The sequence below is a fragment of the Solanum tuberosum genome, unplaced genomic scaffold (genome assembly GCF_000226075.1).
Source record: "Solanum tuberosum cultivar DM 1-3 516 R44 unplaced genomic scaffold, SolTub_3.0 scf00013, whole genome shotgun sequence".
NCBI classification, from domain to species: Eukaryota; Viridiplantae; Streptophyta; class Magnoliopsida; order Solanales; family Solanaceae; genus Solanum; species Solanum tuberosum.
In genome coordinates, this window is record NW_006238940.1 from 992,088 (window position 1) to 1,009,847 (window position 17,760).

Consider the following 17,760-nt stretch of genomic DNA (forward strand, 5'->3'; position numbering starts at 1 on the left):
GCCAAATTTTTCTGAGAATTTTGAGCCAATCCTTTTGGCAAGCCCGATCTAGCTCGCTAAAGTGATTCGGTGACTCACCGAATGGTTCGACGAGTCTGTCTGCAACTATTTTTCTGTGCGTTTGTTTGAATGATTTTTAACTTTTTCCCGATGTTTTGCAGACATGGTAAGAACAAACATCGACATGCCACCCCAGAAAAGAGTACGGGGCATCACAATCAATGAAGGGGGATCAAATCCTCCAAAAGAAGAAGGCAAGAGCTTCCACCGGGAGACAAAGGCAAGGGCAAGAGGCCCATATCTAACATGGTGACTGCTGACTCCCATACTGCTTTATCTGAGCCTGAGGATGACCAGCCTTTGCAGTCTCGGCGGGATGAGATTTGTGCTAGATCTCACCCTGACTCCGCTAGAGTCCCTCCAGTTCCCGCACCAGCAGACTCAGTGCCAGCTCTGGCACCTCTTGTGGCACCAGGGCCACCAATCATCCCTCCTCCTAGGCTTCTCAACAGTTTGAAATGTGACGGATTGCGAACGATTCTGGAGGAGAAGTTATTATCTACAATGGGCCTTGAGGGCAAATTCTCAGATGTTAGGGACACCCTCCACTTCCACAGATTCAAGCAGTTCACCAGGACCCGAGGCCCATATATTCCTTCATGGGTCTGGGAGTTCTATATAACATATGGTGAATTGGTTCCAAAAAGCAAGAAAAAGGCCAGCGAGTTCATACCGGTTAAGTCGGTTGTGGTCCAGGGTAAAGAAGTTGGATGCAATAACGAGTACATCAACACCGTACTTGACAAGGGGTATGACTTTGACTACCCCAACCTAACTACTACCACATCTTCATTGGATGAGCTCAAGGGTTGGCTGGCGCCCCTCATTTCAGACACCACCCCGAGGTGGATAGAGGCATGAGTCCCGATTGAGAAAAGGGACTTGAGTGTAGCTGCGCGTTTTTGGTTCGGATTCATCAGTAGCTCTATTATGCCTTCCTATAATGACTCCATTCTCCGTCATCCTAAGGCGGCCTGCCTTGGGTCGATTATTTCTAGGAAGAGCATTGATATGGGGCTTATTATTGAGCAAGAAATGGCCATGAGGGCCAAGCAGAGACACACTTCTCTACCATTCTCGGTCCTGATCACTGAGTTGTGCCGGCGTGCAGGAGTGCCCCGAGACTATATGAGAGATATTGAGGTTACCTCTTCCTTCTCCACTAACATCCGGCGTATTGAGGTCGAGTACACTCGAGATGAGGCTAACAGAAGGAGGGAAACTCCGGTAGATACATCTCCGAATGTGGACCTCGATTTTATACCTGTAGAGGCATCTTTGCCTACTCCGACCTCCGGGCCTTTAGGTACTTTTGCCTCTTCTACTTTTTCTACTCCTTCACATCTCCAGATTACCTCCACTTCGTCCCAGCCATCCAAGATTACTCAGGCGATGATCCTGAAAATAGGGCATCTTCCCTATTCAGCTGATGTGAGGGCGACCCGACTAGAGAGATTTGTCCCCTGGATGATTGAGGCTGTTATTTTGGCTGCACTGAACCCCCCTCCAGACTTCTATTGACACTCTCACCACGAGAGTAAAGTTCTGTGAGAGCAGGCAAGGGGAGACCTTTGAGGTGACGACTTTGAAAGCTGAAGTAGCAAATTTGAGGAAGGACGTAGACTATCTAAAGTTAACTGACTTCACTTCATTACTGAAGGCTGCAGATGATTTGGATGCTCCTGAGACTTCAGAGATTCCTTCGGCTACCACCGGAGACATGCATAGGGATGATGCAGCAGTTGATGAGTCAGATGCAGAGACCGATGAGGAGCAGATAGAGATATCGGAAGAGAGCATATATAGAGATTTGCCAGATCTTGAGGAGACAATTGTGCAGTCAATGATCCAGACATCGCTGACAAAGACGTCCATGGCAACTTCTAGTGGAGCAAGTCCTTCTGAGGTGACTCCGGGCACTAATGCCCAAGTCCCGAGCATTACACCAAGCACTGATGCCCAGACAGATGGAGCGACTGTTTAGACAAGATTCTTCTTGACCTCCCTATCTGTCTTACTTTGTTTTGACTTTTGGATATTATTTTGATTGCATTTGAAGACAAATTATTTTTATTTATGGTGGGGTGAGGCCCACCTTTTGCGACTTTTGTGATTATGTTCTGTGTATATATTTGGGTTTTGAGCTATAATTGTGTTTTATACTACTTTTGTGGATGATTGAGCTTGTGGCTCCGTGTTTTTAACGATAAATGATTTTTGGACCCTTCCAAAAAAAAAAAATTGTGCCACCTCTTGTTTGTGTTTGAATATGGTTGTTCTCTTGCAAATTTGAGTATCAATCTTGATCAATACCGATGACTTGAATAGTGCTCATAATCGAATAAAAATGAAAGTGCAGCTACGATGAGGCCAAATGAAGTTAAATAGACAATATGTGAACTTTTTACATCTCGTTGTGACTAGCCAATTATCAAATTGAGTCTCTTGTGATGAACATTTACATTAGTGAAAGTGTGGAGTCTTGTTTGACATTGGTGTCAATGCCTTGTGTGATGAGCTTACCGTGAGCCTTGTGTGATGATACCTAGAATTTGCCCCGTTGGTCCAGTTGACTAAGTGATGCAATCTCTTGATATAATCTTAGGCAACTTTGAAGAGTGTGAAACAATTTGACATTATATCTCATTTTGTGGCCTACCTTGTGAGTGTGTGAACCCCGCTTGAACACCCTTTGAGCCTTAACCTTTTCTTGGAAGAAACTTGATTAAATGGTGACCTTTCTTGACCCTTACCCATAATCCTCATGATTTGTGGTTTGTGTGAATAGCCAACTTAGGCCAAAAGCCTAAGTTGGGGGTGTGGTGAAAAGAGAAGGTAAATCAAGAAGTGCAAGAAAGTCCTCTTTAACCCATGGTTTGAGAAAAATGAAACCCCTCCATATAAAAAAAAGAGAGAAAAAGAAGAAAAGAATGAAAAAGTTGTGGAATAAAGTTGTGAAAGTGCAAAAGGAAAATGGGGTTTCCAACAGTCCATGGAAAGTGAATAATGGGATGACTTGTGAGCACGGATGAAAATGATAAAGAAAAGAAAAGAAAGTGTTGTTCACACCACATTTCATGAGGAATACAACCATTGAACTTAAATGACCATACATTTGCACTCAGCCCCATTACAAGCCTTGAAAAGACCTTTTTGATCTTGAGTGAGCTGAAACAATTGTTGATTGGAAAATACGGGCAAACCTATAGGTGAAGTCATGCATTGTGTTCATCTTTGTGAGTGTGATCGTTGCATTTGATTCCGGAGCTTTAAATTGTTGAACCATTGTGTGTGGACATGGAATCATCCTTTGTGTGAGGGCATTTGAACACCTCTATTGAGCTTGAACTTGCCTTTGAAGCAAGTATTGTGAGCCTGAGATTCTTTGGTAATGGTGAGTCACAGCTTGAGTCTTTGAGTGCACAATTGATCCTTGCATGAGTAAGTTGAGTCTTTTCGTGTGCATTCATGATTGAGTCTTGTGTAGCACTGTTTGAGACATCCTTTTTTGAACTGTTGAACTTGAGATTTACTTGAGGTACAAACAAAAGTTTAAGTTAGGGGTGTTGATGAGTCCACGATTTGGACTCATTTAGGGTTTATTTTTAATAGATTTAGTGTCCTTAAATGCATATTTTGTGCCAATAACTGATATAAATCCTTGATTTTCAGGTATTTGGATTGAGGAACAAAGCATGGACATTAATGAGCAAAAAGGAATAAGGCAGTTGAAAGAAGGAAGAAAAGAAGGCTTGAGGATCGCCTAAACCATTGGGCGAGTCGCCAAATGGCCATGGTCTTGCCTAATGTTCCAGTGTGCCAAGCCTTGAAGAAGAAAATCAAGTCGGCAATAGAAAGAAGCAGTCGGCGAGTCGTCGAACGGTTCCGCGATGCAAGGCTATATCGCCCAAAGTTACAGAGCTTGAAGTTGCTGAAGGCCAAAGCAAAAAGGTGATGGAACTAACCAAAGGGCGGATCACCGAGTGGATCGGCGATCCCGACTTATTGCGCCGAATGGTCCTTCGCAGCACATTTTTGGCGACTATAAATATGTTTTTAAATTCTTAGTTTAATAGGAAGCATTCAATAGTTTTCATTGTTGTTCAGTTTTGAAGTTTGAGAACTTAGAACTGAGTATTGAGACAATATTTCCTTAGCTTTGAAGATTTGAAGCTTTTCATTTCTGAGAAATTGGAAGTGGGTGTTGAAGATTCTTCATCTTAGACCTCTGTAAAGACAATATTAATCGTACCCAGTTGATGGGAACACAATTTGGTAACGATTTCTATCTTTTTATGATGTCTAGCTAAAACCCCAATTCTTAGGGTGTGATTATGTGATTATGGGTTGATTTAGCTATTGGGTATTGTTAATTGATAGTGTAAATATTGTTTAAAAGTGATTTCATTCAGTAATTATGGCTTAATCTAAAGGGTTGTAGTTGCAAATGCAACTCTACCTTCGTGTTTTTGGCTTGCTCGAGAGAGAGGTTTTTAAAACCAAGATTACTGATTTGATGGTCTGTGGGTATTGGGTTGTCATGGGTTCAGCTCGAGAGAGTGAATCCTAAACCCTTTTCCACATATTTAGATCGAGAGAGTGAATGGACTAAAGCGTAGGTTGTTCTTAATTGCTGCTTATTGGTGTTCGAGAGAAACCAATTTGATTCGGGATAAATTGTTTGAGAGAAAGTTTATCCCTACTAAAGTCTAGCTTATTGAATGATTTACAACTTTTCATTATTAATTGCAATCACCCATTTGTCTACCTTAGCCCATAATCCAATCACATCCCAAGAACCCGTCTCCATATTTTTTATTCTCGTGTTATTTTTTGTTGTAATTGATAGTTGAACCCAAATCCCCTGTTATTTGATACTTGTGTCATCCCAAACTTGAACCATGCTTTTATTCGTAAGTGTTTTTACTTATGATTGACTTGCACACATTCATGATTTTCTATTGATTCTCAAATACGTACCACTTCCTGTGGGAGTCGACCCAACTCACTCAGTTGGGTTATATTACTGACTAACGATCGTTAGCACTTAGTATTGGATGAAGTGTCTTGATACGTGAAATCAGACATGAGAGATAAGTATCCCCAATTGTTCATCGATTCAGGTACTACTCAATTCCTTCTTTAGCCTATTCTTCCTAAGTTTGTCACTCAGGAACAAGTGATGGGTAAATTGGTATCTATTGTAACGATCGGTTCCCGTCGTTATAGAAAAGCCAACGGGGAAAATTTTTGGGCCAAAAAACTTTTTCGTAGTAACTTGGAATTTTCCAACCTAGTCCAGATTTGGACAAAATTGGAGTCAGTGAGGTCTAGAGAAATCTGGTAACAATTAGGAGATCTATTTATGAATTCAATCATATGAATAGATATCTAGGACGTTAAGGAACCCGTAAGACTTTACAGAATTGAATACGGGCGTGTAGAACTCCCGGAATTGATCTTAGCGTGAACGGGTATTTATGAGTGTCGTGGAATGAAGGTGTGTTGTGAAATGGGGGTTTGAGACTCTAATTACGATGTTCTATCTCCGCGTATGCCACCAGGGTGAGATTTATTTCGCCAAGGCGGGGCCTTTGTAGTGGGGTGAGGATCGCTATGGTGGGCTAGTCGCGAATTAAGTCGGAAATAAACCTCAAAATCATTTTATTCTACAAGTTTCGACTTTGAGAACTAGGAGATGACCCAGGTGATTTCTTGACAGTTTTCCACCATTTTTGAGGCTAAAGGTAAGGTTTTCACTCTCCGAATCCATTTTTTCGATCCGTAGAACGTAGTTTCTTGGGTGATTATTGTTGGGGAAGGGTTCTGGAACTGTTTGGATGGTGGAAAATGCCCTAATTTGGATAATGGGATCAAGGCTTTGATCTAGGGTTGATAGTGTTGACTTTAATCCGGGTAATTAGACATCGTTTATTGATTCCCGTATTATTATGATTGTTTGTAGACCAAGAACAAGCGAAAAGAATCCGAAAAGGGAAGGATCAAGTTTCTTAGAGGATTCAAGCTTTGTTCGAGGTATGTGATGGTTGTGATTTCATGTTGTGTGATGTATGTTTGTTCTTGCTTCATTATAATATGTGTATGTTTGTGAATGTTGCATTATTGATCACATTATTCATAAATGAGGATGATTGAATAATTGTATGCTTTGAAATCATGACTTAATGGTATGATTATGAGAAAATACTTGTGATTGTGATTATGGCTTGTTGAATGGATCATGTGTTCCGTTCTGACACACTAACTTGGATCGATTGCCATGTTATGGCATAAATATGGGATCGGTTGCCACGTTCTGGCATAAACATTGGATCGGGTACCACTAACCGGTACACTAACGGTTTCGATTTGGGTTCAATGAGAGGACCATTGACTTGACATAAGTGTATATCTTGAAAATTGTAAACTTGATTGTTATTCATAATGGTATTGATATTTTATATGTTCGGTGTATGCATGTTATTATTATGTTGTATTGGCTTATGTATGTTGCACTTAGTGGGATAGCCGCATGATCCTACCAGTACACTGTGGTTGTGTACTGATATTGTATTTGCTCTTTCTTTGTTGAGTACATAACATCTTTCGGTGGCTATTGACAGGCCTCGCTTAAAAGATCAGTGATCGTTTTGAATTCAAGGGTGAGCCAGTTTATCCGGGCTGCCATGAGTTCTCTTTCCGTTTATTTTCACATTTTCGGACTTAGACTAGTTCCTTAGACTCCTTATGTTTAGTATGTGGTTGTACCCCTTCTTGTTTAGACTTATGATTGAACCTTAGATGTTTTGGTACATTGACTTTCAGGTCTAGGCATTACTTCCGCATTGTTTTGTTAGACTTTTGGAGTTTATGAGAACTCTATTTCTTTTCCTTAGCATTTAAACCTGCTTCCATATCTTTAAATGTCTTAATTTTGGTTGAGTTGTTAGTTTGAATTGTAGTAGTTGTTCTCCCACCGGAGGGTTAGTGTGGGTGCCAATCACGATGGTCTGGGTTGTGACACTGCCCCCCTCGAATTATTTTAAAGTGTAATAAACACACCCTAAAACCTCTATAATCACTCACATGAAGGGAGGCATCTTACACTCGCCTCCACATCATCCTTACGTCAGTGCCACATCATCAAATTGCCAGATTTTTAAAAAAAAATTAAAAATTCATGTTATTTAATTCATTCTTCTTCATTACTATCACTACACCCACTATAACCACTAAAACACTCTATTTCCACCATTAAAACTCATAGCAATCACTATGAAAATTGTAACCTACCACCAAATTCATTCTTTCTCCACCACCAGATTCAATGTCTACTATCAAACTCATTTTTTTACCGCCAACTGTTTCTCACTCAAATATTATTTGGGCAAGATGAAGTAAAGGACAATCAAAGTTGAAAGAAATGAAAAGAAGATGGTGTATTATTACAACAGAGAATCGAAGCGAAACTAAAATGGGTTGGGGTGCTATATTGACGGAAAACTAAAGCAGGGAGGGTTTCTATATCGATGGGCGGAGAGCTGAAGTAGGGGGTGGAGTGCTATATCTATGAACGGAGAATTGAAACGGGGGTGGGGGAATTGGGATATGACATCGATAATTGAGGAGGAGAGGATAATTAAAAATCATTTTCTTAAAAAAAAATTTAATTTAAATGGTACTCATGATATATAGCTTATTTTAAATCTCTAATGTACAAATTTGTTTTCCTAATTAGTGAATTTCATGTCAAGTATTTGAGTAAAAAATTAAAATAAAATGAAAATTTCTTTCGATATTATACAAATTGATGAAAAATATTGAAAAAAATCCACCGGCAATTTAAGTATGTTGTGAAAAAATTAATTGTATTTCTAAAAATGATAAAATTTGACTCTATTTTACAATGAAAAATAGAAATTTAATTAAAAAGATGTCAACTTAAATCTTAATGTTAATTCATTATGTGTACTAATTAATTGTGAAAATGTGCAATTGAAAATGGACACATGTCTATATAGTTAGATTTTAATACTTTTTTTTGTCTCTCACATGCCTCCAAGAGAGTGAGCACACTCTTTGTGCCACCTCAGCATCGAAGGGTATATCTATTACACTTTAAAACAATTCAGGAGGGTAATAGGACCCATATATAGTTAAGGTGTGTCGCTGGGATTTCGTTCATAGTTGAAGGGGGTACTTCTGTCTTATCTTGAGATAAAAATGATTTTTTTGAAGAAGAAAGAAGAAAGAAAGAGAAAAAAGGTTAAAATAATAAGAAAATATATTTTATAATAAAATACTTGTAAAAATAAAATTATATTAGTTATTTTAGGTTGCTCACTCTCTTTGAGAGAGTGCAAACACTCTCTATGTCAGGTGGACAAAAAATGATGTAATAATATTAGTTCGAGATTGCTTAGTGGGTAATAGGATGCCCACATATTTAAGTTGTCTTCTTGAAAATTCGGGATAAATTCAGGTGTCACTTTATGTCGTTTGTATGATATGTGAATTTGTATTCATTATGGTTTATCACTTTTCATGTTTGGATTTGTATAATGACATTTGTATTTTCTTTATTAGTTTGTATTCATTCTAATAGGTATACCAAATGGATTTGTAGTTATTTAAGAAACATATTTGTATCCATATACTTATTTAAACTCATGTTCATTTAGAAATGATACACCATTGGTTTGTATATATTTCAAAAACATATATTCTTTATTAAAATTTCAACAATATTTGTATTTCAGTCATCAAAATATACAAATTTACAATCATAGTAACAATCAAAATTTGTATTTAAAAAAAAATTATATTTCATGACCAAAAATATATTTCTTATCTGTTATGTTCTAAAAATATATTATACTCAATGTCTAATTTATAGAACACATCTACTAAATAGGATTTCAAATTATTTTGTATTCCAAAGCATCCAACATACAAAAAATCAAAACAATTCAATTATTCACTGTTTGTATCCCAAACAGATCACAGATTAAAAAATGTATTATTTTACTTTAAAATATGACCGATGATTATGTACTTTCATCTCCTTTTGGTTCTTCTGCATGTGAGAAAGATGCAAAAATACTTCAATTCATTGAAGAGATAACTGGAATTGTTGATGCCGTCCAACAAAGTGTCTTGTATGAGATATTACCCGAAACTTCCAAATTGTATACCTCATTGACCGTCTAACCTTTAAATCCAATATTCGGATAGTAACTTATGAAGATATTCAGGTGAAGATCCAACATACAAAATACGATCCAGATCCATTTTTGAATAACTTTTTAAATAGCCATTTTCGAATCATTTCCAAACAAATTAAAGAATACCTGATCGTTTTTATATTTCACCGACAATCTCGAAGTTCAACGAAATCACTTTGAAATCTCAATTGATTATTTCAAAATTTTCTTCCTTAATGGAAACAATCGCAAATCAGTCAATATGGAATAATAAAAGAAATCGTGAGAGAGAAAGAGAAAGGATAGAATTTGGGTAAAAAAATTATAAAGAGAAAAGTGGGTAATGAGGTCTTTTATTTTTTTTCTTTCACCCGTAATGGAGTAAAAAAGTTGGTCCAAATTGAGAAATAAAAGGAAGGTAGGATACATTTTATTTGCTAAAAAATATTGAAATTTTGACATTTTTAATAATTATTTTAAAGTGTAGATGTTTTTAATAATTATTAGGGATTTTGACTAATTAGCTAATTTATCCTAAAATTATTGTCTGGTTACTTATATTTGGACTCATTTTGACACCCCTACCATTTATTACTTTCTTTGTATTAAATTTATTTATCTTACTTTTTTTAGTTGGTTATATATTTAAAAATTATATAAAAAATATTATATATTACAATAATAAATAATTTAAAATATTAAAAAATAATACAAACAATTTATTTGTTTCTCCAAACTCTATCAACGTCACATAAATTAGGATAAAAAATTACACTATATGTAAAAATATATGTAAAAAGTACTATAGATTAATAACTTAAAATATTTAAAATCTATATAGAAATTTGATTGACTCTTCAAATTTTATCTATACCATATAAATTGGAATAAAAATAATAACATACATTATTTAAAATTGATGTAAAAATTATTATATGCCACAATAAGAAAAACCTAATTATTATTTTTTTGATTGACTCTTCAAATTTCATCCATATCATACAATATACGAAAAATGGCCAAAAATACCCTTAGACTATTCGAAAAGGTTTACATATGCCCTTCATTCACCTATTGGGTTAAAAATACCCCTTCATCCACCTTTTTGATCCATTTTTACCCTTAAAACTAACAACCTTTTCTTTTCTTAATTATTGTATTATTATTAATTATTATGTGACAATTTTCTATTGGATAAATTTAAATTTCAACCCATAAAATTCTCTTCTACCCGCCCCGACCCATATCCACATTTCTTAACCTAGACTAGACCCAATTAAAAGATGCAGCAGATGATCCTATCTCTCCCCCTTAAATTTAATAACCTATTTTCTTCTTCCCTTTTAAAGTCTAATGAGATGCATACCATATTTGAAGTTCAAATCTATGTTTTCACAGCCACGTCAATCTATGAAAATCTAATTAGATGCACTAGTTGGAGCTGTTGGTGAAAAGCTTCAAACTAAACTACTTTTGTGTGTATTGATGGTACGATCTGTATACTGTATGAAGTAGAATACTTTTTAATGTATCTGCAGAGGCTCAAGTATTTTTGCAGTAGATAATTAAGCTAGTAAAAAATAAGGAAATATGGTCTTTTTCTTTTAAGCACTAACAATTCTCATGTCCCAAATGATTTATGGGTCATGTTTAATACTAGCTACATTTAATTTACACAGTGTAATCGGTAAAAATAGACGTTAAACTTTACTATAAACTGATACCAATAGTTGCAACTGTTGAAATCTGATGGGTGTTTTATTTCTGATGGATGTTTTATTTGGATCTGGGTTAAGAAATGTGGATACGGATCGGGGCGGGTAGGAGAAAATCTGATGGGTTGTAATTTAAATTTATCCAATAGAAAGATGTCACATAATTAATAATAATAATAATAATAATAATAATAATAATAATAATAATAATTTAAAAAGAAAAAGTTGTTGTTTTAAGGGTAAAAATGAACCAAAAAGGTGGATTGAGGGGTAATTTTAAACCAATAGGTGAATGTGGGATATATTTAAATCTTTTCGGATAGTTTAGGGGTATTTTTGTCCTTTTCCGTATAAATTATGACAAAAAAGTACTCCATCCATTCCTTTTTATATGTCATCCCTTTCTATAAATAGTTGGTCCATAATACTTGTCATTTCATAAAATCAATGCATAAAATTACCATATTATTCTCTTTTTACCCTTGAAAATATACATTTGACCAACTTAGAAAAGCTAAGTGAATGATTCATGTTCATTGGTTAAATTAATTAATCAAAATTAATTAATTCATATTCATTGATTGAAAACTTGAATTCCAAAATAATTAAATAAGGGTAGTAACCTTACTTAGTTTCTTAATGCACATGAAATCCAAAATGGTGACACATAAATAGAAACGGAGGAAGTAATATAGATACGCCCCACCAGTGTCATACACCTGAACATGTATAGCCTCTATGTAATTATTATAAGCAATAATGGGCTGTTTGGTTAGTAGTTAGAGGTATGCAGAGTTTAGTTATGCATGTATTCAGAGGCGAATCCAGGATTTCAAGAAAACGGGTGCACCATTGCTTAAATTGAAGTGAATTGTGGCTGGCTGGGATTGAACTCAGGACCTTGGTGTTAAAATCTAGCTGTCAAACCAGTTAACCATCCAGCAACTTTAAGAACGGGTTCAACAAGTGTTTATTTAATATGTTCTTTAATAATTATACAAGTAATATATCGAGTTTAGTCGGAGGACCACGGGTTCGGGTGACCCAATTTTTACACATAAATTCGCCACTGTATGTATTAGTTATGCAGGATTTAGTTATGTTGGGTTTAATTATGCGGGTATTAGCTATGCGAATATTAGTTATGTATGTATTATTTAGTTATGTAGAGATTATAATACATGAATTATTAACTATTGAATATTAAACTTGTAAATTATTAATATATATTATTTACAAAATAATAATACATGCTAATAAAATGTGGAATATATTGAATAATATATAATGCTAATAATTGATTAGCATATGTACCGTCAAAAAATATACAATCAAATTTCTAATACTAAAAAGATATTTATATTTGCATAAATAAATAAAAGCTGTAAATATATAAAAAGAAATAAAAATGGTCTATATATAATAAGATATAATAACAACAAACATAGATAGGAAAACAGTAAAGTTTCCAATTAAAAAAATAAAATAAATTAAAAGAAATGAAAATGGTCTATATATAAAAATAAAATAAAAACAACAAACGTATATAGAAAACAGTAAAGTTTCCAATTAAAAAGATAAAATAATTTAATAGGGTAAATATGTAATTTATCATTTTAATACATGCATAACTAATACCCACAACTTATTCCACCTTCTACCCTGCATAACTTTATACATAGATTCCCTCATAAGTTATGTTGATATTAATTATGTAGGACTACAAAAAATGCAACAAAACACCGTATAAATTAATACATGAATAGCTTTTATACAACATTTAAATTCTTACCAACCAAACATGGTATAAGTTATGTTGACTTTTATACCTAATACAAAACTTCTACCCAACATAGTAAAGCTAATGCAACATTTTATACATGAATAAGATGTCTCTTATACAGTAACCAAACTACCCCTAAAAGTTTTGTGAGAAACATTGGTGAGGTCCAATAAAACAGAAGACTAAAGGAAGGATGTTGAATTATGCAAGTCTTGCCTAAAAAATTGAACTGTTAGAAGAAAAGCACGGACATTGTTTATTTTTCTTGAACCAATCAAATTATGTGTACCAATCAGATATTTTTCTTGTTCAGTAAACACGCTTAAATTGTTGAATTTATTTTATATCTACAACAGAATAGTGTAGTTATAAGACAGAAAATAAGAGTAGCTGAACGATCCAATAAGCACAATTCAAGAATCTTTGAATACCCAATGCAAACACATAATGGGCAGTAAAGGGCTCAATTATCTGAAGATTGTGCACTAATTGACCATCTGGCAAAAGCAAAATCATCAACCATAAGTATTAAGTTGTTACTTGCAGAAGCTCAAGGATTGATTCAAGTGGGTGTATATTGACCAAACTCTTTTCTGTTCAAAAGGATTCCTCATTTGAGTTTTTTTTTGGGTAAATAAGACGCATATTTACCGGACATAGCACTATTTTGTAAATTCTGCCTGAGAATTTCTTGAGTTCTACGAGTGATTCTCCTTCAATTTAAACCACGCCCGAGGCTTGTATGCATTTCTTTCCCAATATACGTCTGTTATATTTTTGAAACACCGAGACGCAACTTGAATAGAATGTATCGCCTCAATGATTCGTGTAGAAGTAGCACTTCATCAACTTGGTTCAGCATAGCGCACAAACAATCTCCAAAAGATTAGGTGCTCGAGACTTTAAAAAGCAAGATCAGTCAAGGCAATGCATCTAGCAAATCTATTTATTTATTTACATGCTCAGTTGCATTGGCAAGAGAGGAACTAGAGAAAAGAGGAGAAGATGAAAAACAGAAAATAAAGAGGTAGAAGAAGCTCCATATCCACACCATAACACAAGAAATACAACATATGTTACACTTTGTAGGATATAGTAATTTGAACTTCTATACCGGCTGTGGCAGGCGTACCAAAAGTTGACCACTCACGACACTGCAAAAAATTAGAGGATTCGTCACACAAACAAAGATATCATCAAGAAAGCAATTGAATTAGTGAGCTACCATGGTTCTCACCTCTTTATGTAATAGTAGCAGAAATCGGCCAAAATAAACGTTTGAACAATTTCTGCCAAAAAGACCATTGGTATCCAAAAGTAACCCCGTCCAGCCAAATATAGATATGCTCCGCTAGTGTCATAGACCTGTATATGAACAAGTCTGGAATTATAGGGAAGAAAAGAAAAGAGGGTGGGGGTTTATACAATTGCTCTACTTGATTCTAAAGTTATAAGCCATAAAAATAACACTTCAAAACAAACCTGATTAATCCAATGAGCACAGCCCAAGAATCTTGCAACACCCAATGCAAACACATAATGTGCTGTAAATGGCTCAATTATCTGTAATACAAGAATATAAACTATATATATAAGCTATTCACACTAGAAAGTAAGGTCTGCAAACAAACATATGATTTTCCTCCGAGGAAAGAGCCGATACAAACCTGGACATTCTGCATCAAGCGAAGCTGAGGCAGCACTGAGATAGACTCCATATATACACAAAAAGCCCAAAGAACCCGGAAGAAGAAATTATGAGCCGTAGAAGGATGGATTAAAAAGGCAGCAACCGCACAAGGCACAATCTGTGCAAAGGGTGCAATGGGTAAAGAATGTCATCGAATCTATTTACTGGGAAACATAAAGGACTTCCTACAGTTTTACCACTATCATGCACAAAAGCAGCTATAGGAGAGGTACATCATATAAAGTATAACCAACAATGACAAGAAGATATATTTTGCAAAAATAGAATATTGAGAATCTCAATTGTGCACTGTGCTAAGTTCATGCAGCCTTAACCAGCTGGAGTTGAGCAGGAGATGGAGTTATTTTCAAAATGTGTACTAGTCTGCTATAATAAATCAAGTTGACTGCATATAGACTGAAAACCTATAAAGCTACTTCCAGCTAGTAATTTCCATTATCTGTTTTTCAACTACCAAAACCTAAATACAAAACTAAACAATATCTAAGAGTTCTACATTTTCAACGTTCAACAGCTACAGATGTTGCCACAAAGCAACAAATGGCAGTTATGCAGTGAATATTTTTTTTTATCAGAATTGAAGGGGTTTGTCACATTAAACGGCTCAGATTTACCCAAAAGAAATGCATGACACAACAATATACATTGCATATTATCTCTATTACTAGTTTACAATCATTTGGCAGACAAAACCATAAGCACACATATATGTTGGCATAATAAAGTCATATATTGTTGTCGATGATAGATGTACCAGAAACATCCTTCAGTACTTTAATAGAAAAATCTTTGATCTTCTTTCTCATATTTTTCTTGCTCTCGTGGTAAACAATCTATGTTCATCTAAAATATCTCAAAATTCTGGAGTGATTCGCTGGAAAAGAATGAAAGACAATGTCATGTTTGAAAGAAAACAACATCAAGGATTGTAAACAAGGTAAAAAAAAACATGTTCTCCTATTATGTTTGATGTGTGAAGTGTCGGACATGACCCCTGACACCAACTCTGCAAGAAACATACGTGCTATACAAATCACAAAAAGGGATCAGTAAAAAACTAGAGTTCGATTGCAGTAACAATCAGGACAACAGAAAGGAGCAGGGAAAATTGTATTTACCAAATACCAATAGTGCATACTATCCAGATCTGCCATGAAGGACGACTTCAACTTGAACTTCATCATATATATTACCCACAATGTTGCCGCAAGTGTAACAAAATCTAAAATGGTGTGTATATCTCCTTCCATGATGAAACTACAAAATACTCTTACAGCCAGAAAGATAGCCGTAAGCACTTGACTCTTCAGTGACAAGCCTTGTCATAGCAGGTGAAGACAGATCATCAGATGAAAAGTGACAAGAAAAAGCAGACGATATTTGAAACATAATTACGAATTACAATGGACGATACATCTTGAATTATTGCAGTCCTGACTGTAATAACATGGACTTGGGAGTTGCACATTTCACATGACAGGATTATATACACATTACACATGACAGATTATATAGATAAGCATACTGTTTTAACCTATCTATTTGTAGGAAAACTGAAGCATACTAAGTACTGAACAATTACCTTGCCTAAAGGAGTTGGGTCATACAGAATTTCGCAACTTATTTGAAAAAGTTAAAATACATTGCGTAAGTGCTTTTTACTGCTTTGGCCAATGATGAATCATTAATAAGATAATGTCACTAATCAAATATGTGTTAGCCAAGAACAGAACAAATTACAACAACATACCTAGTGAAATCCCACAAGTGGAGTCTTAGGGAGGGTGGTGCGTATGCAGCCTTACCTCTACCTTGAGAAGGTAGAGCAGTTGTTTGCAATAGACCCTCGACTCAAGTGAAGCATATAAAAAATCAAGTATGTAAAACAAATTATGTAGTGAAGAATCCATACTGAAACAAACATAGAAGATAACAGTACCAACAACAAATAATATGATAACCAAAGTCAAGGAGACAATAAAATCGAAGACTAAGATAGTAGGAGAGTAATAAAAACAATACTGATGAGGAAACTAGACCACACTCGACTACCTACTAACCTTCTATTCTAATCTTCCACCTTCAAATCTTCCTATCTCGGGTCATATCCTCAATAAGCTACATATGTGCCATGTCCTATCTTATTACCTCTCCCCTATACTTCTTCGACCTATCTCTACCTCTCCTCATACCCACCATAGCCAACGTTTGCACTTCAGAAACTAAGTTCTAGTTTCACTGACGTGGCTCTTTTCTTTGTAAAACATAACGCAGATCGCTATAACATCAGCAAAGAAAAAACTCAGAATAACTTAATGCTCATATTATTTGGTACTTGTACAATTTAAGGATGTCTGGACTAATGTTCAGATTATTATGTACAATATAGATATCCAACAATATTTGATACACTTTAAACCAATATTAGCAACAATATATATCACTCAACGCAGACTTGTATCTGTACAACCAACTGCATATTCAGTTACCACAGGCTTGAAACCAGTACTACAGAACTCAAGCAAACTCCTAAATTTTCAATCATCGCACAGCAAATAAATTGATGTATATGTTTACACAAATTAATTATATAAACTGCGCAGCAAAGTAATTGAAAATAAAAAAAAATAAAAGTCCAAATTTTACTTTGGTCAACGGAGAAATTTAGTGAAAGAGGAGATTACCTGAGCAGGTTTTGAGAGTAGACAACTTGTAAATCAAACATAAGATACCGATGAAATGAACAAGCTCAGACAAAACAAAGAAGTGATTGTGATCATGGATGAGTAATCTGAGAGTAATCAGTAAGGTGAGGCATGTAACAACACCTAAAACAGTCTTCACCTTCTTCGATTGCTTTCGAACCCACAAAAACACTTTTCTCGCCGGCGTTTGTAAACCCTTTTCACCCATTTCCCCTTAATTTCTTCTTCCTTTTGATTATTGCTTTTATGCACTATAAACTAGGAGCTTCCAGTTATACAGAAACAATTAATGGAGTTATTTATTATACTGCTAAGAGTATATCAGTGGGCACTGAACGATGGTTTACATTCATAGTGGGATTGACACGAAACTATACCAATGATAGTTTGACACGTTTATCTTCTTGTTCCTGCCACTTAGGGGTCGTTTGGAAAACTTTTACTAGCCATACTACATGTAATAGGATCGACCCTTCCTAATCTGGACCATCTCCGATCCACCTTTATTTTATTTTTCATTCTTTATATTTGAAGAGTAAAATAGAGAATGAATACTCCAACCTCTTTCCATATTATTCTCTAT

General features: G+C 35.2%; 1 protein-coding gene across 1 annotated transcript; it reads right to left on the reverse strand.

Annotated features, from left to right (window-relative positions):
* Positions 1-13,665: 13,665 nt before the first annotated feature.
* LOC102597590 (putative ER lumen protein-retaining receptor C28H8.4) lies at positions 13,666-17,409 on the reverse strand. Its single transcript, NM_001318650.1, is given in 6 exon segments — positions 13,666-13,915; positions 13,999-14,126; positions 14,244-14,324; positions 14,429-14,569; positions 15,591-15,790; positions 17,157-17,409. Coding segments are annotated over 6 exon segments (825 nt in total). The 5' UTR covers positions 17,386-17,409; the 3' UTR covers positions 13,666-13,869.
* Positions 17,410-17,760: the final 351 nt, after the last annotated feature.